Source organism: Vigna radiata, chromosome 10 (assembly GCF_000741045.1).
Source record: "Vigna radiata var. radiata cultivar VC1973A chromosome 10, Vradiata_ver6, whole genome shotgun sequence".
NCBI lineage: Eukaryota > Viridiplantae > Streptophyta > Magnoliopsida > Fabales > Fabaceae > Vigna > Vigna radiata.
In genome coordinates, this window is record NC_028360.1 from 15,753,268 (window position 1) to 15,778,862 (window position 25,595).

The 25,595-nt window shown below is 29.9% G+C and overlaps 2 protein-coding genes across 3 annotated transcripts in view; both read left to right on the plus strand.

Moving 5' to 3' along the window:
• Positions 1-15,947: 15,947 nt before the first annotated feature.
• Positions 15,948-21,779, plus strand: LOC106776052 (dihydroxy-acid dehydratase, chloroplastic). Its single transcript, XM_014663352.2, has 14 exons — positions 15,948-16,454; positions 16,533-16,604; positions 17,059-17,106; positions 17,521-17,675; positions 17,747-17,941; positions 18,022-18,133; positions 18,270-18,339; positions 18,436-18,494; positions 18,585-18,708; positions 18,812-18,882; positions 19,514-19,615; positions 19,899-19,979; positions 20,798-20,956; positions 21,396-21,779. The coding sequence occupies exons 1-14, from the start codon at positions 15,948-15,950 to the stop codon at positions 21,444-21,446; spliced, it is 1,806 nt and encodes a 601-aa protein (XP_014518838.1). The 3' UTR covers positions 21,447-21,779.
• A 1,279-nt stretch (positions 21,780-23,058) lies between these two features.
• LOC106776255 (basic 7S globulin) overlaps positions 23,059-25,595 on the plus strand; it is a 6,591-nt gene continuing 4,054 nt past the window's right edge. The window contains exon 1 of one of the 2 annotated variants that reach the window (XM_014663648.2): positions 23,059-24,003. In XM_014663648.2, the coding sequence (XP_014519134.1) occupies positions 23,134-24,003 (870 nt within the window). In that variant the 5' untranslated portion in view covers positions 23,059-23,133. Of the gene's footprint in view, positions 24,661-25,595 lie in introns of those variants that run through there. The other variant, XM_014663647.2, reaches the window with a different exon arrangement.

Genomic DNA, 25,595 nt, shown 5'->3' on the forward strand with positions numbered 1-25,595 from the left:
CACAATAGCAAAAAAGATGAGAAATTAATCTCAATGCAAAAAAAATGTTTTATCACTAATGAAGTCTTGAATCGCAGAAAAATGGTTATCATGCCAAGAGAAAGCTTTAAACAAGGGAGTAAGTGATGAGAATGGATTTTTTTTTCAAAAACATTTATGTTTGAAATGTAAGTGTTAAGTATAGAAATGAGTTTTTAAGCTTCGTACTTATAAGTAAGACGTAAACTTATGTCTTTTATATGTGTGTCAAAAGTAAGTTTATGCCTTTCTTATAAACGTAATTTTTTTTTTGTTACGTTTGATGCTAATAAGTCATACATAAGTTTGATCATTTAATTATAAAAATGTTACTATACATTATTTATATTAGTTGACTGCGCATTAAATATAAATACAATAATATTATAAGTCATTTTTGTGATTAACAAGTATTTTATAGTATATAATTTTGATTAACTAAGATGAGAATATTTCGTAAACAAAATTTTCTAAGTTTTTTCTATTTTTGGAATAAAGTTGAAACTAAATCATATATTGTTATTTATATTTTATATAGTTTTTTATTAGTATCCTCAGAATTTTAATAACCATTTTCATTTACTATATGTTACATGATTTTTTTAATGATGGAAGTTTTGTATTATATCCTTGAATAAAAATAAGTATACGTTAAAATTAACTGAAGAATATGAAGATAAAAAAAAACTATAACGAGACTTAAAAAAATGTGTGACGGTTAAACAAAAGAATTATATTATAAACATATTATCTATATAGTTCAACAATAAGTTTTACTAAACACAATAAATTTATATTTTCAACAAAAAGTTGCTTTTATAATTATCGCCTAATTTATTAGTTATTATTATGTAAAAAAAAAATAACCACCAATTCAAAACAAACTAAAATACTCTTAAAAGTATCATACGGAAATTAGAAAAATAGTGCTATAAGATATCAACGTTACTTTAAAAAAATTAAGGTTTTTAATATATTTAGACAATATTTTTTTTACAACATTTGAACATTGATTACGTGTCAATATGTGATTAGTCAAAAATTACTTCACAATCAATAATAATAATCATAAACATTATTGTGGAGTAATTTTTGACCAATCACAAATTGACACGTAATCAATGTTCAACTGTTGTAAAAAAAAATATTGTCTAAATATCATTATCCATCCTTTTAATACCATCAATTCATTTCAACGGGACATGTTTACAGTGTTGTCAAAATGAGTTGAAACCATCAATCATGGGTTCCGATCAAATTAGATTGAAAATAAATTTAAAATTTCGATATGGACCAATTTTGAATCTAATTCATTATAAACTCGATTCATCATTTTGGATTGTATAGTATTTTCTTTTCATTTTGAATTGACTCTAGAGTTTAATATTATTTTGAAGTGAAATTTATTTATATTTGAATTATAATTTTTTTTTTTTATAAATGAAAAAGAAAAACTTGTAACTAAGTGACTACTGAGCCAACCAATTTAACTCACAAATCCATAATAAGTCGGATCGGGTCTGAATTTTTTTACTTGCTAATAAGTGAGTCAGATTGGATTGATTTACCAAACGACTAACTCGTAATTAACCGAATTAGATGGAGTCAAGTGACCCATTTTTACAACACTACATACTTATACATATTGATTTATAGGTCAAAAGATGTTCTTTTACTTATTACGGATAAGTTTTAGTTAAAAGATACTTACAAAACTACATATGTATCTATTTTCCTTACTTGCCTCAGGATATCTTATTTTCTTGTGATTGTAGTTGTAACTATTTGGATTAGTTTGCATATGGTCTGATAGTTTCTTATTTAACTATAATAATAATAATATTGTATTTATGTCACCATCAGAGAATTAACATTTTTGGAGGAAGATAATGATAAAATGAAAATATAAAGGAGGAAAAGTGAAAGCAAGAAAAAGTAATGGCATTGAGGTTGTGGTGTGTGGGTTCCGACTGCACAGTGCAAGGTGTCATAAATAATTCAAACACAGTTTCACCATAACCATGTTCGCATTTTGGATCTACCACTCTACTTTACACACAAAACATCTCAGACTTTCTGTGGGTTGTATTTCTATATCAGTGCAAGCAGGTCTACTCTTAATTGTAATATATTCTTTATAAATTAATTTTATAAACCACATTAGAATTAAATTTCACTTTTTTTAAATAATATCAAAATTATTTATAATTTATTTTAATTAAATTTGTTAGTGTTATGCTGGAGTTATATATATTAAAAATCGCTCACCCACTTTAAGATATAATTAGATATTGTATATTAAAAAATAATTTTATAAGTTTGAGATAAACTAAAATTTCACTTTATTAATATATACATAACTTGTTTTTCTTTTGTTTTGAGCAAGATGTCCCAGTCATAAAACATCAAAATCGTTATCTAAACTCTCAAAACATGGCTTGTGGTGGGGTTAGATACCTTCATTGGACTTCTGTCAAGCTTTTTTCACAAGATGCTCTACAACCAATATTCCAATCAATCAATGCATATCATACACCACAAAAATAATGTCTGACTCAAACAAAAAGAAAAGTTTGAAGTTATAATATTCATTCTCAATTATTCAAAACCAAAATTCAAATTAATAATGTCAGATTTTTTATAATAATTAAAAAAACTTGAACTGACTTTCATCTCAATTACGTAAGTCATTATAAAGGTTATAAACCTCGAAAGGATATAAGTAGTTCCTTTATTTAAATTGATTGTTAGAGTTTTATTTTATAATTCCTATATTTATTGTGAAAATATGTGGCATTTTGATTTAATTTTACCCATTTTCATGTCTTTTTTATTACAGCCTTTCAATATTTGATTTTTTATTAATAACTCTATTTGGTTGATTTTATGATGGACAATTGATTATTTTTAAGTTATAAAATAATATTTGCATTAATATATAGAGAGAGAATAAATCTATTTTATCTTTAATATTTTCAACTTTTATTTCACATTTTAAAGTTTAGTCTCCGCTTTTAAAAATGTCAACCTTTAGTCCCTATTATATGAAAAATGTATCAAATCAGTCTTATTCATTAACAAATCACAAGTTTTTCATTAAATGAGTTGTTGTTCATAACACTTTCCGTTAACAAATCACAAAATATTGGATACCTGAAAACTTGGGATTTATTGTTCATTAAATGCTGTCATGAGGCTTGAGTGACCTTCCCGGAAGTTTTCTCGGAAAGTGTGTGAATGAGGACAAAGGACACTGGAAAGCCTCGTGTTGATGTGTGGGGGCAGTCAGCAGTCCCTGTAAGTTGCCGAGACGTTACAAATTTTTATATCATAGGGACTGAAGGTTGACATTTTTAAAAGCGAGTAGTAAACTGAACATAAGAACTTAACTTAGAGACCACAAAAGGATTTAAACCTTTAATTTATTCAAAAGACAAACTTTCATTAAACAAGCATATTATAATATACAAAGTTTCTAATCTTCAATGAACCGATTAGTAGTCCAAGGAGTTTAAAATTTATTTTCCTGAGATCATGAGTTATAAATTCTAAAATTAACTTTCATCTCATTATTTAAAAGCTTCTACAAAATTTATAAACATTAATCCACCATTATAACAACAAAATTTTCTAATAAGTATTTCTAACACCAATCAAAAGAAGTAATAGCTTAAATATAAATAAAAAGTCCAATGATTGCGTTGTCAAATATTTCGTACAGAAGGGGTGAAATATATACAAATTGGAAAACTATGTATATATTTATGTTTAGTGAACTTGCATGAATGTTTTTGTTGATGTTCTCACACAACTTGTGAGAGTAATCTTTATGTTAATTCCCAAAGAAATAATATTTGGGTAGATTTAGTAGAGTACTTGAATTGGTGTGTGATGTTTTGAAGTTTTTATTTTATTATACTATTTTGAATATTAGGTGATGTGTGATTTGTTTAAAGTCATATTATTGTCTCATTGTAAACTTTTATTTTTGGAGATGGAATTAACAATTAATTATGGATATCTAGAATGTTGCTTAGGCGGCTTAGGATACACCCACCTCATTAGATGACAAGAATCAATTAAAAATAATTATGAAAACCTTAACTCAGTAAAACAAATTAAGATATTAAGACATGTTTATAGAAAAAAAAAACGTATTTAAAAAAAAAATCGTGAATAATTAATAAGAGAATTACTTATGTATATTTTCATATATTTCACGCGTAAATCATCAATTAATACAAGAAAATAATGATTATTGAATATATTTTTTTTACTGAAAGTTAAGTAAAATAAATAAAAAACTTAAAATTGATAGGTTGTTTAAAATGATAAATTTGATTATTTTAATATTAAAAATTTAAAATATAAATAATTTTTTTATAAATGGTTTTTATTATTTAAAAACATACTCTTTTTTTTTCTAAAAATCTTTCTTGTGGAACTCACTCCTTCCTTTTTATTTCACTTCTCCTTCATTTGTTTTAAGATCTGAGGTTGCTCAAGAAATTCTTGTAGTGAGTTCTTTATTTATGTTTGATCAGTTTCTTTAATTGGATAAGTTAGCTTTCGACCTTTTTCTTGATCGATATGGTTTTGTGTGTATGTTGATCATATTGGTTCACAATTAGTGTTTGAGTCTTCTATAAGAATCTTTGTTGATCAGTGATCCTAATGGTGTATTCCGATTGTGTTTGTGTTATTCATAGGGATAGATAGAACATTTTGGGCATATGAGAGTGTTATAGGATCCTTGAGTTGTTTGATCTGCCTTTCAAAAAGGTAAGCTAATTGCAAATGTTTTTAAGCATACCTTAAAATTTCAAGGTTTTTTATTATATGATAAATTGGCTAAACGATTTATCTATGCTATGATTGTGATATGTTGAATCATTGTTAGGTTCCTTAAATTGCATGTATTGATTGTATGTTAAAATCGTTGTTTGAATTCGTGTTACAAATGAAATTATTCAGTTAATAAAGATTGTGTGTTTGAAATTTTATATGTTTTTGCATCTTTAGTTTTTGTTGGACTAAATTTGCAGGTTTAAATGGCATAAATTTGCATAATTTTTCAGACACTGGACAAGAATATAATTGTTGGATGAAACATATGTATTATGTTGTGATCACTAGGTGAGTGGGCCTTCAGACACTACTCGTTGAGTAATTAGATGTTTTTGCTTAGCAAAATTAACAGAGTCTACTACTATTTTATATGTAATCTTGTGGTACACTTAATGTTGGATTTTGTGATGGTTAAAATGATAGTTGATTTATAATGTTTATTTGAGAATGATTGATACTAATCATAGGAGGATTAATTGTGTTTTCTTTAGTGTATGTATTAATACACAAATTTAGTATTAGAAGTTATCATTCTAATAACCATTCGATCTCAAATAGAGAAGTATGTTGGAAAGTTTGGATGAACTAATTGTTCCACTACCATAAATGCATAACTCACCAGAATTATGTATACAATTAATTAAGTCTAATATGATTCTTCATGTGTCTTATGTTTGTTTTTACGAATGCATGACATGTGATGATAAATTTATGTTTATTTTATAAATATTTTTCTTTGTACATTAGGCTACATTTTCATTTTGTGTTGTTTTTTTCATGTTGTTTTTTTTTACAATGATCACGTAGATTGATATGATAGTTAATGCAATTCAAATAATGGTGGTGTTACATTGTAATTCCTAAAGTGATCTTATTGTATAAATTTATTTTGTTTAAAAACTTTATTGAATTTTGGATCAGTATAATATTTCTTACTTGTATAAAATTTTAATAAATATTTTAATATTAGTCATATTTTGAATAATTATAATAATATTATATATTCATGAGTTGTTTATTGTTAAAATATTGATTATGTGACGTTTCTTTTAATAATAATATATTATTAATTGGGATGATAGAGTTAAAAGAAAAATAAATGGAAAAAAAATAAGGTAATGGGATTATAGTGCACTTTTAATTTCTGCATGGAATTATAAGTTTTCTCGATCGATTATTGTGAGCTTAACGTTGACCAATTCAAGTTAGCTGAATCAGTCGAACTCGAATCTTTGAAAAGTTAGGAAACCATTAAATTACAATAAAAATATAATCATGCAAAAGAATAATTAATTTTAAATAAAGTTTACAACTTGTGTTGCTTTTTTTTTACTTTTTATAACTTTTTAAAAAGAAAACGACGTTTTAGTTTTAAATATATATATATATATATATATATATCCAATAGAAAACATTTTTGTTCCATTTACTACGGAATGAACGCAACAGTTTAAATTTGAAATTTTGATCTCATCCATTTGGCTTTTTCAGATCTCATTTTCATCTTCGTTGTCTAATTATAATCAATTTGTTCATACCAACAAATCTTAATTTAACCTGATTTTGTAGCTTTCATATAGTGATGCACTATGCTTCTTCTTTATATTCGTTTATACATTGAACCTAATTTATTCAATTCATTAAGTTACTTTCATGTCGTAAAATTCCAATTTCCACTACAAGGTAATTTAGGGAATAAAGATGGAGAATTTTGGTTGGTTGTCACAATCTAAATTTTATCATTGAACACATATATACTGGTATTAAAATGATCATATTTTAAAAAAAGACAAATATTTCGTTAAAACGTCTCAATTAGTTATTCAAAGTCAAATTAGTTATTCAAAGTCAAATTAATACACCATCTTAATCTATACCTAATTGATAATATACCTACAAAATAATATAATTATAAACATTCATTATATAAATATATATTAAATATGCATTAGTGTAGATTTGGTGTATTAACTCCCATAATATGTTTTAGTATTGAACAAACTGAAACATATAACAATGCATTGTCATTTTTTATAATTTGGCAAACTTATAGACATTGGTTGTAAAATAACTAAACCACTTTTCACATCAGTTAATCAAGAACTAAAGATCAAATATGTGTCAAAATTTTTCAAAATTCTTCAAAAATCTTGTAATTTTTTTTTTCTAAACAAGATATATGACTTTGGCAATTTGAACAACCTTTATCATATTTATTTTCTACAATGGTTCTTTAAACAATTGAGACTAAAAGATAAATCAAATTTTAAAAATTGTCACTTGTTTTTTTTTTCTTAAAAAGACATATGGCCTCAATTATTTGAATAAGCGTTGTTGTATTTACTTTTTGTAACAACAATTCCCTAAACAATCAAGACCATAAAGGTTAATCAAAATTTCAAAATTGCCACTTTTTTTTTAGTAGGAATGACATATGGTCTCAGTTATTATGAATAATGGTTGTCATGTCTTGCTTAGGGTTATATTCATGAAAGAAATGCAGGTTACCATTTCACACTTCCCTTCTTCCTTCCACCTTGAACGAGTGTCGTCACGCACTACTCGACACACTTTGCCTTAGAACGCGAAGGCCACCTTCATTGCTTGACTGCCATCACTGCTTCGCACCTTGTTGTTGTTGTTGCCTTGTGTTTGTTGCTTGTTGTCGTTGTCGCTTTATTTGTTTTTTCCGCGATGAGCACGATTGTCATTTTTTTTACGTTTTTGTCTTTACACAATGGTGCATATTTGACATATTAACTTGCATAATGTACTTTAGTTCTTGTATGCAATTGTAGATCATGGTCTGATTCTTGATTCAAACAGTGAAAACTTCTCTCACGACTCATGTAAACCCTACCTTGTCTTTGATTATGCTCATTTAGTTCATTCCTAGATTGTTTCAGATTTTTCCTCTGTAACAAAAATAAAGCTTAATACTTTTGTTTATATTTTACAATGTTGTGGTCAGAATGGTGTTAGATAATAACATGCAAACAAAAGATGAACAAAATGCATTGCTCGTTTATTCAAAGCTTTTCAGCTCTAGTTATCCTTCCATAGCAACGGAGTTAGATTTAACGGGAAAAAGTGGATCTCTTAACGTGATGAAACAAAGTTAGAATATTCACTGAAAAAGATATATATTAACGTTTAAATATTTAATTGTGTCTCCATCAAAAGTATCTTTAAAGAAAAATATAATAAAAAATATTAGGTGGCGACTGCAATTATAAAATCAGGTCACGAAAGAATATTAACATTGAATTAAGAATTAGAATTGAGAGGTAAAATAGTATTTTTATTACACTCCATTTAGTGTTTTTGTTTTAGTCTAAACTTCCTTTTCAACTAACCAAGATAAAAAGTATAGCTAGAAAGTGTATGGCAGGCCATAGTTGCTTCTTGCGTGAAACCCTCAATTACATATCAACAATTTGGTGAACCATCTCTCACGTGGTTGGTTTGATTTACATTCCAAACAGCAATTATTTGGTAACTTGGGTTCGACTTCATTATTTAATTTGTCTCATGACTCAGCATAGAAAGAAACATCACCTTTTTTACTCCTCTATTATTCAAATCAACCACAAATCTACTCCTTAATTGGATACTTGTACATCTCATCATGACAACGTTCCAGTTAATTAATCTTCACTACCACTTGGACTTTTGCTTCTGATGAACAAATCCCGACAGAATAAAAAAGCAAACTTTTTTCTTTACAGAGAATTTGATATGAAGAACAGGAACAGGTGTTGTCTTTGTAAATTGACAAAACAATAAGGTCATGCTGTGGCCATAGGATCTTAAATAAGGAATCTATACGGAGACTTTTAAAGAGATACTACACCACGCTAGGGTTCTTTCTTCACCATGACCTTTTTTCTTGTTAACTCCACATTTTTACTTCATATTTTGTTTTCCTTGCAATCTAGATATCCATTAGAAATTATCATTATAACATCTCACTTTAATAACATACAATTACTTTCAAAAAAATATATCACACGTTCACATTCAATATTAAAGAACAAATAACTCACACCCACACAAATATATATATATATATATATATATATATAAATAACTATAATATCAAAAATATATTCACAATGGTTATACATAACTAAAAAATAATATTGTATAAATCAAAATAAGATTTATAAAAAAAAAACTCAAACTTTACATGAAAACCAACATGGTCCACTTGCATAAAAAGAACAAAGAAACAAAAAAAAAAGATAAAAAACTAACTTATTTTATCAAATAAATTGATCGAACAGAAATTAAAAATTTGCCTCAACGATCACCCTATTCAATCTTCAAACAAATAAATTGACATTGAGAAACTTTAGATAAAAAAAATAACAATTTTGTACGAAATATATTTAAAGAAATAATGTGATTTTATGATAAAAATACTCATTTATAAGATTTTTATTTATACTTTAAATTTTTATTATAAAAAAAAATAAGTTTCACTATTTTATATATACTCTCAATTCAAAAACATAGTTTTCTAAACTCTTATAATCATAATTGTATTTAAATGATTGTATCCTCGTAACTTAATTAATGTTGAAAATATAGATATGATTTTAAGTTTTACATTATTAAATACGAGTAAGAATTAAATATTATATAAAAGAATATATTCATAAATCTATTAACTTAATATTTTAAATTGAAATTGATGAAAATACTTGATATAAATTTGACCCTTTTTCATTTTTACTATTTGTATAATTAATCTTCTTGAAATTCATATCCCGTAAAATCATTAGCTAAACTACAACCATATTGCCTTAAAAGATATGTTGAGTCTCTTGGTGGTGAGTGACCACGATTTGTTGGTAGTGTTTATTAGTGAGCCTGAATTTTGTAGTTTTGTTGGATAGTGTATGATTTGTGTATTGTTTATGTGATATATTTCAAATTTTTTAAGCTACAATATTAATAATGAGTAGGACATGACGAATATGATTGAGGTTTAAAGTCCACAAAAGGACGTTGATGATGTGGATTCAGGAAGGAGGAGGAAACAATCCACGACGTCAATTATCAATGCAAGCCAAAGTATATTTAGGTTTGTCTATAACGTTTATAGCTATTTTAGTTTTTTTAATTCTTAAAACATTTATTAATTTTAAAATACAATGATTTGATTTTAATGCCTCTAAATATTTTTAGCATGTTAGCGAATGTGATGGTTAGAAAAAATAGTGCAATTGTTAAATAAATCATAAATGATGTAATTAATATTATAATGTCAAATTAGGTTATTACTTCAATATTTAGTTTCATTAAAGAGATTTCGATCTATTTTATTCAAGGTTTAAATCTTTTTTTGGTCCCTGAGTGATAAGCGGATGTTCAGTTTAGTCTCCGTTTTTAAAAATGTAAATCTTTGATCCCTGAGTTATAAAAATGTATCAAATGAATCCTTTTTTTACTTGAAATACTGTTTTTGATTGTTTCTTAACAACTGTTACATCTTTAGAGTGCTCTAATTTGTTTCTTACTAATAACAATACTTTAAATTGTTTTTTGTAGTTTGACCATGAACATAAAAAAAGACTCACTTGATACATTTTTTATAATTTAGGAATCAAAGGTTTATATTTTTAAAAACGGAGACTAAACTGAACATCCACTCATAAGACAAAAAGAGGTTTAAACCTTTATTCAACTAATAAAATATGAACTGTGTGTTTTCTTTACTTAAATATAACGGCAGAAAAACATTCATATTTCAAGTACTTCATCCAGCTAGAGCGTGTCTTATGATTTTTCTAAAAACAATCACGTAAAAAACTTTCAAATTAAAGACGTGGATCCAAATAAAAAGTAATATTTTTTTATAATTTTTTTTACTGCCAAATTAGAAATATATTTTCTTTCTCTTTACTTTTCTATATCAAACACTTTGTACTCTATTTTTCTCTTTTAAAAGGTACACTAATTCACCAATCTTTCAACTTTCATAACACCTATTTGAAAAAGGCAAACGCTTATAAAAGTCCCTTTAAAATTATTGTATCTTAAAATCTACACAACATCCTAAAATTTTGAAATTAAAGATTTGAAAGATATCCTGATATTAAAAATTTGAAAAATAAAATATGTTAAAGACATTATGGTAGTGATTAGGTATAAAAATTTTAATAACTTTTTTTCATTGTTGACGTTAATTAGTAAAGTATTAATATAAATTATTATAAGAAAACAGGTTAAATTTACATCAAAATAAATATGAATTTACATTAAAAAATTTGTTATTTTATTTTTAAATTTTTAATTAGCATTTGCAATAAAAAGATTTAATACATTCAGGTATGATAAAGTGGATTTAGATTGGTCATAATTTAACAAGCTTATTTGGTGTTTTTAATTTGTTGAAACATTAGTGTCCTATTTGGCCTGCCATTTCGATGGGACAGAAGGATGGATGGACCTAGTAGCTCATTTTTTTTTAATTTAAAAATCAAAATTAAAATAATTTAAAAGACGAATTTGTTTTATTATATTATTTAAAAATATATGTAACTTAAATTATCATTATTTATAATTTATGTTTTAATTATTAATTGTGATAAAATAATTTAATATATATAATTTGTAACGCTCATTTTTACTTAATTAACTAAAGACACTGATTAATTAGTTAAAGATTTAAAAAACTATTTAGTTTGAATTTCTAATCATCGTTGAAATTAATCATCATAAATTTGAGATGTTATTTTTTAAAATCTCATTTTATATTTAGAAGATACTTAAAAAAAATATTTAACCTGTCTTATATTTTAAATTTCTAAACGTAAAATTATTCATCTTGATTTACGCCAATGTGTTACTTTGACTCGTTTCATAACTCTTTAATGTGTTTTGAATTATTTATCTTATGATATATTTTAACAATTTGATAAAAGATTTATTTTATTATATTGATAATAATTATATTGTCAAACACCCAAAGAAGAAGTGCGTAAGGAATTGACGTGAAGACTCAAGTTGAACCACATGTAGGAGATTTTATTGGAGTAGGTCAATTCTGTTTTTTGAAAATTCTCTTCCAAATGGTTCTGGATGTGTTTAAATCTATGGCCCAAGATTCACACTATATTTCCACCACACAAAATTATTTCCAAATTTTTCTAGTATAACTATCACTATATATGGATTAATATTTGACTTTAGTTTTATATCGTATCAAACTCATAAGATATTATTTTAAATACTAATTCTAAAATAATTATATACAACAACAATAAATTTATTTTATATCATCATTTCTTACTACATAAATATATTCTTAATCATTATTGTTAATTTTATATTTCTAACATTTTTTAATAATAATGATCAGTTCTATATTAAAATGGAAAATATTAATTAATATATTTAATTTAAAGGAATTCAACTATGGTAAGACTGTGACTATACCAAATTATAGATTATTGTTTTGGATGTAAGGTCGAGTTATTTCAAACACTTACATAATTATTTCTATGATTTCATCGTCTGTTTGGCTGTTTCTCCAATTCTTGCCTTTGCTCCATCGTCTGGAGGTCTACCTGCCAAAGGTTCTCCAATGCTTAAGTTAGTCAATTGTCCGTAAGGTAGCTAAACGTTATGGTTATCTTGTCATGAGTTTGAGATTAGTGAAACCTTAATTATGGCTCAATGTCAGCCTAATACCCTTAATTACTATTTACCTTAATCCTTGTGGCAAAACCTGCTCTTTGATTAAGACCAGACGTCTCTGCCACTGGCTATCCGATCTTCTCTGCTGGTTCAGCCACACTCAATCACTACTTCTTACTTTCTAAGGTCATCGTGTTGGCTTGATGTAAAATAACTGTGTAATCGTTCAAATCATACGATACAATTATAAAACTTACGGAATGTGAAATACATTGTGAACTTATCCTTCAGCCTCTATATTCCGAACAACTTAGCCGAATGAAGAAAAATTAGTAAAAATTATAACATTGTAATAAATTTTCCACAATAAAGGATTTTGGATTTTTAAAAATTCCCAATAATAAAACTCCAGCTATGTTCAATAATTTTGTAGGTGAGAAAAAATAAAATAAGATGAAAATATTAAATTTTATTAATTGTTTGCATTGATAGGAGGACAAATTTCTGTTTTTATTTTTTTTATTTTGCCTTCTTACAAAAAGTTTAAAAAAAATTATAAAAATCAAGAAAAATTGTTAAGAAAAATAATAGAATATAAAAAATTATGTCAGTAACCCAGAATATAAGACTATATATTATAGTATTCTTTGAGTATAATATATTAACTTTATGACAATTTTGAATTTATTCTCTGAGTTCGATATTTATTTTGCCAATTTCATACCAACTTAGTCATCAAAGTTGATAAACTTTTCATTGAAAAGACCTTTTTTATTGGTAGACTTCACTTGTAAAAGACTTTATCATAACTCACTTATTCAACCAATAATTTTCATTACACTAAATATATTTATCATGGAATTGACACATTTATGTAAGACAGTAACGAACTAATTTAACATATGTTATCGTGTTAAACACGAAAATATGCAATTACTATTTTTTTTTAAATTATTAAAATCATATAATACGCCTAGGGGAAATGTTCTCCCTTACATCTCAACATGTTTTTTTTTTTTCGAAAAGAATTGGGCTGATCTTGTACTTCCTGTCTTTGGACTAACCTTCTTATTGTTGCATTTGTCTTTGGACTAATTTTTGGGCATTGATCTCTCCACCTCCCCATTTCAAACCTACACCTCCCCATTTTTTTTTTATTTTTCTTTAATCACCAAAATAACCTTTTCTTCTTATTTTTTTTTTTACTTTTTTAATCCTATTTATTAAATAACCCTAACATTTAACTTTTCACTTCATTCAGATTTTACTTTCCCTTTCAAGGCAGCCACATCTCCCTCACGGCTCTCCACCTCCCCTTCTCTGATTCTTCTCACCCCACGCTCCAAGTTCCATTTTCCAAAATTCCAACTCTCCCACTCATCTTTCTGTGCTTTTAACTTTTGGTGTGCGGCAGTGCGGCAGTACGACGGTTCGGTGGTGCGGCGACGTGGTGGTTGTTGCTTCGTAGTTTGGTTATAGTTTCGTTTCTATCGTCTACGAGAAGTTGGTTTCTTTCGTTCAGCATGATATAGGTTGTGTTGATTTCTACTTCCTTTGAAAATGTATGTAATATAGGGTTTAAGATTGTGTTGATTTTTACTGTACACGATTTTCTGTTCTGTTGATGTTGATGTTTCTGGGTGGGTAAGAGGAAGAAGAGGTCCAGGCTTAAACCGGATGTCGCACATCTGTTGACATATTTCGACATCCGTTTCAGGCCTATTTTTTATTTCTAAGTTTTTAGTTTATTTTATAAGTAATAATTTTTTTTATTTATTAGTTTATTGTATTTTTAATTAATTTATAGAGTATTTAAATTTAATTTAGTGTTATTTTGTAATATGTTATTTAATTTTATTAAATAAAATAATTATCATTAAATTTTTGAAGTGATATAAAATAAATTTTGTATGAGATTGAAAATAAGTAACGAGAGAGAGCCGATGGAAAAATAAGTTTTGTATGAGATTGAAATTAAAATTAACTTATAAAATAAATTTTAAATTTTAATTAAGGATATAATAAGAATATAAAAAAAATAAGAATATAAGAAGGGATAAGATTGGAATGGAAAGGTAGAAGACCAAATATGTGGGGTTGAGGGATCAACGCCCCTAACTTTTTAGGTTTAATAGGTTCGGAGGTTCCTATATTAGGTCCCTAATTTTGTCAATTTGAATCAATAAAAGCCTTTCTGTTAAATGCAGTTAACGCCGTGAAGTTTTTGAACATGTGGCACGCTGATGCTTCCAGGTAGCATCATTTCAAGTGCATAAGTGGATTATAAAAGGGTGAAATCCCTTTTAATTTAGGTGCATAGGTGGATTATATAAGGGTGAAATCCCTTTTAATTTAGGGATTTCATGGTGTATTTGAAGGTGAAATCCCTAAATTAAAAGGGATTTCACCCTTATATAATCCACCTATGCACCTAAATTAAAAGGGATTTCACCCTTTTATAATCCACCTATGCACTTGAAACGGTGCTACCTGAAAGCGTCAGCGTGCCACATGTTCAAAAACTTCACGGTTTTATTGATTCAAATTGACAAAATTAGGGACCTAATTGATCACTTTCAAAATTGGAGGACCCAATTGAAACAAATCCCTGAATATAGGAACCTCCGAACCTATTAAACCAACTTTTTATATCGTGTGGATGAGCGCTTCTTTCTACACCTTTTTTTTTTCTTCTCGTACGTTCTTATTTTCTTCTTGCACTCCCATAAAATCTATTATACCCGTTTTACCCTTACTGCACTTATTTAAAAAAAAAATCCAAAATAAAAATGTTGGTGTTGCACCTCTCTATATAGGCACGTTTTTCTGCATCTAATGGTGGGTTGATGAAAATACATTTTGGAAGTCCCAACATCCCTTAGTTAGAAGATGTAATGTAATGAGTGATGTAGGCTATATAATGGTCTTAGGTTTATAAGGTTTAGACACACCCCAAGTCTAAGATACTAATTTAATTTAGTGTTTGACTTTCTTATACTCTTGTTATAGAATATTATTATGTTGAATTTAAATTTTTGCTATGGAGAGTTTGTGTATCTAAGGTCTAAAAGGGTGTTGTCTATGCGTTCGAGTAAAACACTGTTTAATAGATAAAAAACTTACTGTTTTCATATATTGTTGATTATATATTTGATAAAAAATTAATTTTAAAATTTATAGTAAATTTATTATTGGCATCCATACTTTTCCTTTAAAGTAATTCTTTAAATTTTAGAAGAATGAAAATAATACAGTTTGTTTTTGAAAAACTTAATAATATATTTACATTTTACAGAGAACATATTTTATCCCAAAAGTAAGCGCACGTGATAAAAAACAGAAGTGCAAGAAATCAACTCACCTTTCCCTAAACCTTTAGAAGTGTTTTGCGTTGCGCCCGTCTCTCTCTCTCTCTCTCTAACCCACACTTCAGAATGCAGTCCACACTCTTCTCTCCCACTTACACATTTATCCCCATTTCGCCGCAATCTCTCAGATCCCATTCTCGTTCATGTTCTGTCTCTGTTCGAGCCTCCGTCGCGGTGGACACCACCACCGAAACGGTCAAGTTGAACAAGTACAGTTCCCGAATCACGGAGCCGAAGTCGCAGGGAGCGTCTCAGGCCGTGCTCTACGGCGTAGGACTCTCCGAGGAGGACATGGCGAAGCCGCAGGTGGGCGTCTCCTCGGTCTGGTACGAGGGAAACACTTGTAATATGCATCTCCTCCTTCTCTCCGAAGCCGTCCGCGAAGGCGTGGCCGCCGCTGGCATGGTTCCCTTCCGTTTCAACACCATCGGCGTCAGCGACGCCATATCCATGGGCACCAGAGGTATGTGCTACAGCTTGCAGTCCAGAGACCTCATTGCCGATAGCATTGAAACCGTTATGGCTGCGCAGTGGTACGACGCTAACATTTCCATCCCCGGCTGTGACAAAAATGTAAGACCGGCGCCGCGTTTGCGCTCCATGTGTTTGATGTTATGTCTGTGTGTTCACATGTATCTTACGCTTTTACAGATGCCAGGTACTATCATTGCCATGGGCAGGCTCAACAGACCTAGTATCATGGTTTATGGCGGGACTATAAAGGTAAAGTCGCTTAAAATGTAGCCATTGTCTTGAATTTGGCCATTTTTCTAATTAATAATTTCCTCTGAGCTGAATATGCTATTGTTACATGTTTATCATTTTTGCTGTTGTTCTGATATTGTAGGTTGCTTATTTTTTATTATTTTGGGAGCGGTATTTTTCGTTCCGAAAATGTAAAATGGTATACATCAAATGATGTTGGAGATGGAAAGAACAGAAAGGAATAAATAACAAAAGACATAAGAGAATAGATGAGATGAGTTATGTCTTCATAAAATAAGAAAGAGATAGGGAAGAAAATGATGTTAAAAAGGAAATGAAAGAGAAAATGGTGTGGGAATATTCATCCCCTTCCCCCTTTTTATGTGGTTTTTCATTTTCAGGTGTAGGGGAATATTCAGGTGCTGTTTTTCATCATCGTTCTATTTTTGATTATTATTATTTTTTGTTTCAGCCTGGTCATTTTCAGGGCAATACGATTGATATAGTGTCTGCCTTTCAGGTAAGAAAACCTTTTCTTTTTAATTTCATCTCATCTCTTCATTGTTTGTGGTTAATTGATTTCTCCTCCTTTTATTTTGCACTCCTTTTAAACAAAGGAAAATTCTGCTGAGCTAAAGTTTTATATCAGAAAAGGAAAACCAGTATGACGGAGTGGAAGAATCCCTCTTTGGTGAACTGAAAAGAAGGAAAAAAATGAATATAAAGCTTAAAAGAGCTCTCCGTGTTATTGATAGTCTTCATTCTGTAGTATAGTCTTCTTTCTAAATGACGGAAAAGTTGCCACTGTTAATGTTGGAAAAATTATACTCTAAACTATAAATTTGTTTTCCCTGAACATCTAAGTTGGATGTGTACTGTTGAGCTAAGGCAACTGTAGTTAATAATGTTCCATTGATTTCTGGTTTTCCTTTAGTGCTATGGAGAATTTGTGAGTGGATCAATTAGTGATGATCAAAGACAAAATGTTCTTCGCAATTCTTGCCCTGGTGCTGGGGCCTGTGGTGGCATGTATACAGCTAATACCATGGCTTCTGCAATAGAAGCTATGGGAATGTCTCTTCCCTATAGGTAAGTTTTGTGTAAGTTTTCTCTCCTGTTTTCTGTTAGAATGTGCTTACCTTTGTTTCTTGTTCCTGCAGCTCGTCTACTCCAGCTGAGGATCCACTAAAGTTGGATGAGTGTCGATTAGCTGGGAAATATCTACTTGAGTTACTGAAGATGGACTTGAAGCCTCGAGATATCATCACTCGTAAATCACTACGTAATGCAATGGTTGTAGTTATGGCACTTGGTGGTTCTACTAATGCTGTGCTACATTTTATTGCTATAGCTAAGTGAGTGAAGTTTGATGCCAGAGATCCTATTGTTATACAATAATACTGGGAGGAAATCTCAAGTATAATAATTTTGGCAGGTCGGTTGGCATTGATTTGACTCTTGATGATTTTCAGAAGGTTAGCGACGAGGTTCCTTTTATTGCAGATCTTAAGCCTAGTGGGAAATACGTCATGGAAGATCTGCACAAGGTATGCAATTGATGCTTTTGTTAAATAATTGAACATTGCTTGTCTTATCAATTTGTCGCAGTCATATGATGTATATACTCTTTTGCCGTTATTATGCTTGCTTAGAATTCTTATTATTTTGACTTCTCTTTTGTAGATTGGAGGAACCCCTGCAGTTATCCGTTACCTTCTTGAGGAAGGCCTTTTAGATGGTGACTGTTTAACTGGTATGTTTACATGCCTTCGTGTTTTGTCTGTTAAGAACAGAAGGTTAATTTCCAGAAGATACACTTATCTCTAACATACTTATACCTCCTCTCTAGTCACTGGAAAAACCCTTGCTGAAAATGCAGCACTTGTCCCTCCTTTGTCCAAAGGGCAGGTACGAGTATGACGTATCTGTTGAGCTGTATCTTTTTCTAATAAATTGATCTCTTCACAAATTACAATTTTTCTGTGATGCATGATTCAGGAAATAATAAGGCCGCTAGAAAATCCCATCAAGAAGACGGGTCACATTCAAATATTATATGGAAACCTTGCACCACAGGGTTCTGTCGCTAAAATTACTGGAAAAGAAGGACTGTACTTTTCTGGTGAAATTTCATGCCCTGTTTTCTTGAATTTCTCAAATATTTTATTTTCAAATTATATCTTCCCATAGCACATTTTTTTATTAGTGCAAGTATTATTCAACAGGTCCTGCACTTGTGTTTGAAGGAGAGGAGGCGATGATTGCTGCTATATCAGAGGATCCTTCGAGTTTTAAGGTTTTTGTTTTCCTGTTTCACCGAAAACTCAGCATATAAGGACAATTCTAGCTTTGAAAGTATCAAGAATTACAATATTCAAAAGTTTTATTATTTCACGTGTGCTTGTCAACCTTTGGTATTGGATCGAGAATTTCACATTGATTTATTTTACAAGCTTCCTTTTGAGAAAAAACAATTTAAACGTAAATCACTTCACTTAGAAGTTTGAAATTAGTTCTAACCAAAATCAATTTCACAAATCAAGTTTGCAGACGCATACTATCATTAGTCATAAAGGTTTACTCGTTATAATTTTTTTTTAAGAAGTAATCGTTGAAGAGAAATTGCATTTTTCAAGCTTTTTCTTAATTTTATATTTTCTTTTACTGAGCAACAACAAGAAGGACCAGGTTTGTTCCTTCTATTTTAACTGTTAATCTCAGTGATTTACCTTTGTTCTGATTCTGGTGCTTGTTGCACCACAACCTTCTTTGGAACTATACAGATCACCAATTTGGTTGAAATGGTTGCTATCTATTTCACAATTTTATTGCACTATGTGTTTGGTTTGACATGGATATAACCACAATAGGAGACCGGTAAAACGTAAAATTGGACATAAGATTTCTTGTGTTTCTATTTTTTTCAGGGTAAAGTGGTTGTGATCAGGGGAGAGGGACCCAAGGGTGGTCCAGGCATGCCTGAGATGTTAACACCAACAAGTGCAATAATGGGTGCAGGTCTCGGAAAGGTTTGTCTTTTATCCCTTTTATTTTATTTACTTAGTCTGTAATAGTGTCCATTATCACTATGGTGTATTAACTGACATGTCGAGTTCCATCTTCACTGATATAAATTAAATTGACTTGAGCTTATTTTAAAATTTCTATTTAGCCAAACACGTGTACAGAGATTTTCCGGTCATTATTATTTTAGTAGAAACTGAAATGACTTATTTCAAAGCATTATGAATCATGATAATGAACCTATGCTGGACTGGTATTTCTTAAGCCTATTGTCTTTTAATATTGCAGGAAGTTGCATTATTGACTGATGGAAGATTTTCAGGAGGTTCACATGGATTTGTGGTTGGCCATATATGCCCTGAAGCACAGGTTAATTGAATAGTTTTTATAATCAGATGCATCGTGTGTGAACTGTGTTATCTTAAGTTGTTAGCCAAATGCTTGACATAATTAATCCCTGCACTTAATTATTAGTAAAGGAATGTTTACCACCAGTAATAATTTGTGTGTATGCTAAAATCTGTTAACTTTGTTCAGCTCATAAAGAAACACCTGGTTTGGTTCGCCTCTCATAACCGTGAGTGGCAAAAATGGCTGATCTTGAGATTCTTAGCAGCAGTGTTATGATTGTAAACAAAATATCATATTAGTAAGGGAAATTGTGAGGAAACGGAAGACACTGGAGTGAGAAAGAAATATTTATAAGCAATGGCAACGATAGTATTTTCTGCAGTGCTCTATTTTCAAGGGACCAGAGAAATGGCTTTGGCATCATTTGGAATGACTATTCTCACTTTTGCAATTTATTCAGAGGAAATAATTGTAGTGTGTTTGTGTATTTAGAAAAAGATTATACTTCTAAAACCATCTAGGCCTGCCTTTTGGTATTAAACTTTGTTCTTTGTAAACTCAGTTTAGTTCTAACATTCAAGCTATTTAGTTGTATTGGGTGTAATAGTAGTATGTCCGGTTTTAAATGTTGAAGATCATATTATAATGCTTTACTGTAATTGTGTGCAATTTTACTTCTGATGTTTTAATCAGGACTACAAAGGTAGAATGCTTTAGGAAACCTACGTAAGACTAAGAACAAACTTTTTCAGTTATTTTCTCTTAATAAAGAAATTCTTGAAAATTGTTTTTTTAGTGAACCGATAATAATTTTACTAGCTTTATTGATTTTATAGGAAGGTGGTCCAATTGGCTTGATTAAAAATGGAGACATAATCAACGTTGACGTCCAAAAAAGGAGAATTGATGTTTTGGTATCAGATGAGGAGATGGAGGCACGCAAAAAAAGCTGGACTGCTCCTCCATATAAAGCTAACCGAGGAGCACTGTACAAGGTATGTGGCTTGAAACTCTTGGAAGGAAAAATGGTAGACGTAACTCTATACTGGTCTCGATACATTTCAATCCATATCCATGAGTACTACTCTCTGGTCCTCCTATTTTCAGTTTATACAATCTAGTTTTCTTGGTTGTGGGTATATTTGTCCTGAGTCAGATTTTCTAAGTTTGTGTCGCTGCGGTCAAATACCATTAAATTAACAATAAATCTAAGAACCTTCAAAGGACTAAAGAATAACAACTGAGATATTGGGATGGGAAATTGCATTTTTTTTCCCTTTGTTAATTAGATGATAAAAAGTGTATTTGTTGTTTAGTTCTAGATTAATTTTAATATGCACATCGGCACATTTTATATTATGAAATATTATCTACACTTGTCAGTAATTTTTTCATCCTAGTGTTTCTAATCCTATATTGTTTGTTCTGTCCCAGTATATTAAAAATGTGAAATCTGCTTCTAGCGGATGCGTGACGGATGAGTAGAAAGACATATTTCCATAGCAAAAAAGCTGATTGTATGCCTTGATAGCGTTTTTGAGGTATTACAATTTTGGCTTACACGGTGCGTGTACATGTAGCCCGATGTGTCTTGGATTTTTGTTATTTTTTGGCTATTATTATAGACTTGAATGGCACCACCTGTCTTTTCTCTCGTGCTTGATCTCATATATTTATTTTCTTTTCTTCAGTTATTAAATTTTATATCAGTTAGAAGTGAAATTTTGTATCTTAAGCTTCCAGAACAGATTGGCTAAAGTTGAATTGGCAGTTGATTAATTAGATTTTCTAGAGCGACCTCTTTGTTGTTTATAGCCTTCCGACATAGCAACTGTTATATTTAAATGATAGAAAATGGGAGTTTCATTCAACTACAAATGAGGTTTCAAAGTGCCATAACAGCTACGATGTGAAGCTTGATTAAATCAATGAAAATGGTTGAAAGTTTATGCTATTGTATCTGCAAGCTCGGTTGAAGCTGGCTGCAAGTATTTAAGTTCAGCCGTGATAATTGCATCTTAATTTCTTCAGCACCTAAGCTTCGGGGTAGGGTACAACCCCAGTGGGTATTTTTCAGTAGCTTTGTCTGTGAAAAAAAAAAAAATAGCCGTTGAAATAGAATGAAGTAGTGGCTATATTCGGAGAGAACAGAGGTTTTTTAGTCAATTTACCCACAAAGTGTAGTTTCGAATGGATTTTGACTGTTTCAAATTAACTATAGAATCTGTTCAACAAATTTTAACCATTTATTAAGCCCAATTTCTCGGCTTTGAAGAAAATATCTGTTTGATAAATTTATCCCATTTTAAAAGTAGAGGAGAAAACGTTGACGTTTGAAAATAACGATATTAATATCTTTTCATATTTTTGACGGCGAAAAATGTTTAACCTAGTAAAAGATTTATGCATATTTCTCATGAGCAAAATTATAAAGAAATTATGATAAGATGTCGTTCCATCATAAATAACCATCCATTGAGTTTGATTGGATGATTATTTCATTTGTCAGTGTATATATATATATATATATATACACCAAAATTTTGCATGATTTTTTATTTTTTATTTATTTGAGTATCGCCTGATTTCAATTTTAAGAAATGAATAATGTTAACTAGCCATACGTGCTTTATTAAAGAGTAAATGTCTATTTTTCTTAAAATTACGACAAAATTTTCAACCTATAGGTTATTTTTTTACTTCGCTGACATCACTAACGTGAATTTCTTCGTTTGTATTTAACTATATTCAGAAAAATTATGTCACTGATGTTTTTGTTTCAACAGATATCATTTACTTTCCTAAACATTTGTAAAATAGATAGAAGCATTTATATGATAATAATCGATATTATAAAAATTTATAGATAAAAATGAAGTTGCCGAAACTAGTGAAATTTATTTTATAATTTTGAAAGATTAAACCGTATTTTAATTAAGAACCCAAGTTTATCCTTTTCCCTTTCAGAGAACCGCCTGTATGTGCCAGCTGTGTTCAATTCGTATCCAAAAATATCGAGTCTGCATTTCATGGCCATCCTTTTTGACCAACACCGATCATAAATATCATTACTACTACAACTACTACAACTCTGCATCCGTCTCCCTATAAAAGGGAAACTTAGAATTCTGTATAATACACATCGACACCATCCATTATCATCGTGTTAGCAATGTCTTCCTCTTTTGCCATCCATTTCTTCCTAGTCTCAATATCCCTTTTCTCAGTTTGTTGCTTATCTGCATCTCATGCTCCCAACACCAAACCACACCCCTTTGTCCTTCCCATTAAGAAAGACCCTGCAACTAATCTGTTCTACACTTCAGTTGGCGTAGGAACTCCCAGGCACAACTTTGATCTCACCATTGATCTTGCTGGAGAAAACCTATGGTATGACTGTAACACTNATTACAACTCTTCTTCCTACCGCCCTATAGCCTGTGGTTCCAAGCAATGCCCCGACGTTGGATGTGTTGGCTGCAATGGCCCCTTCAAACCAGGTTGCACAAACAACACATGTCCTGCTAACACAATCAATCCACTAGCAAAATTCCTTTTCGGTGGTGGCTTAGCTGAGGATTTCATATTCCTTCTTCAACAGAAAGTGTCTGACTTGCTTTCTAGCTGTATAGACACCGATTCATTCCCATCCTTCACCAATGAAGAATCACCTCTAAATGGCTTACCTAAAAACAGCAGAGGAATTATAGGCCTTTCAAAGTCGCACCTTGCATTACCAATTCAGCTTGCATCCGCTAATAAGCTTCCTTCCAAGTTTTCCCTCTGTTTACCCTCTTCAAACCACCACCAAGGTTTCACCAACTTGCTTGTTGGAGCTGGAGAATATCCTCTGGGAATATCCAAGTTTCTCCAAACCACCCCTCTCATTGTGAACCCCATTTCCACAGGTCCTGTATCTGTGGAAGGTGTTGCCTCCAAGGAATACTTCATTGACGTGAAAGCAGTTAAGATTGACGGTCATGTTGTGAACCTAAAGCCTTCCCTTTTGTCTATTGACAACAAGGGAAATGGGGGCACCAAGATCAGTACCATGAGTCCTTTCACCGAATTACAAACCTCTGTCTACAAGCCTTTCATTCGAGATTTCCTCAAGAAAGCCTCGGACAGAAGATTAAAGAAAGTGGCAGCAGTGGCACCATTTCAGGCATGTTTTGATTCAACCAGCATTGGTAATTCTGCAACAGGACCAGTTGTGCCAACTATTGATCTAGTGCTGCAAGGGGGAGTACAGTGGAGTATTCATGGAGGCAATTCGATGGTTATGGCGAAGAAAAATGTTGCATGTCTGGCATTTGTTGATGGAGGGACAGAACCTGTAATGTCTTTTGTGAAAGCTTCAATTGTTATCGGTGGATATCAGTTGCAGGACAACTATGTGGTGTTTGACGTGGCTTCCTCCAGATTAAGCTTCAGTTCTTCGCTTTTGCTCCACAATTCCACGTGTTCTCACTCTTTAATATGATGTGCTTGTGACGCTTTGAAGAATATGTAGTATCTTCTATCTTTCAATGTTTCGAAGGTAATTGATGAATAAATGTTTTCTTTCTTGTAAATGGAAACACACCTAGTGTTTCACGTGTGCCATTTATTTAATGATAGATAACTTTTGTAATCTCTATCTGTATTTATCTATATATGATTTACTGTTAATAATAATTTTATCCTCGTTTTAAATTTATCTACGTTTTATATTATAAAGAATGTCATTGGTTGACTTTTTTTTTTAATATTACGTGAGCTTTAATTTCAAAAAGTAAACAATAAAAAAATAAATTTAGTCAAAAAATTAAATCTTATTTTAATTAATTTTTTTCTGCAAAAGTTACTTTCTCTAACTATTATTAAATGGAAAACAAAGAGAAGAAAACTGGAAATGGAATCACTGGAAAAATTAAACTCGTTTATTATGTGAGTCTCCTAGATTTTGTCTTTTTTCATATAATGAATATGAAGAGTTCAGAAATTTGAAATGAAAGGTGAGAACTTCCTAGACTTTTGATCTTTGTATTTTATAAAATCTGTAAATTTGGTTTTTATTTTTATTAATTAGTTTCTCAATTTTTAATTTCCAGTAATTCGATCAGTATTTTTCTATAAGTTTTTATTCTTTGATTTTTAATTTTAATGGTTTAAGAAAATCATATTGAATAACTTATCTCTAAAAGGTTACTGTAAGGGTGTTGCTCCAACACCTCCCCAAGTGGGATCTGTACCTCCCCATTAATTTAATTTATTTCAAAAATATTCTAACCTCTCCATTAATTTAATTTATTTCAAAAATATTCTACACCTCCCCATTATTTTCTTTTATTCCAAAAATACCTTACACCTCCCCACTATAAATAGCAATCTTTCTCTTTCTCTCTCTACATTAATGGAGCATTTACATGACTCATTAATGGAGCATTTACATGACTTAAATTTAAAGTTAGATATATTTTCTTAAATAAGTTTGATTCAATGTTATTTTTGTTGTCGAATATATTTTTTTCTTTTCAAATTACTTAATAAATGGTAAAATTTTGTTCTAAATTTCTAGAAAAAAATGTTTATATACATGTATCTTTTTTTACATATAATATCTATAATTTTTAACATTATATTATGTTTTAA

Bases quoted from the DNA above. Each gene is read 5' to 3' on its own strand.
- LOC106776052 (XM_014663352.2), top strand. From the start codon at position 15,948: ATGCAGTCCACACTCTTCTCTCCCACTTACACATTTATCCCCATTTCG. The intron at 19,616-19,898 runs GTTTGTCTTTTA...TTAATATTGCAG, and splicing joins TGGGTGCAGGTCTCGGAAAG to GAAGTTGCATTATTGACTGA. The intron at 19,980-20,797 runs GTTAATTGAATA...TTGATTTTATAG, and splicing joins ATATATGCCCTGAAGCACAG to GAAGGTGGTCCAATTGGCTT.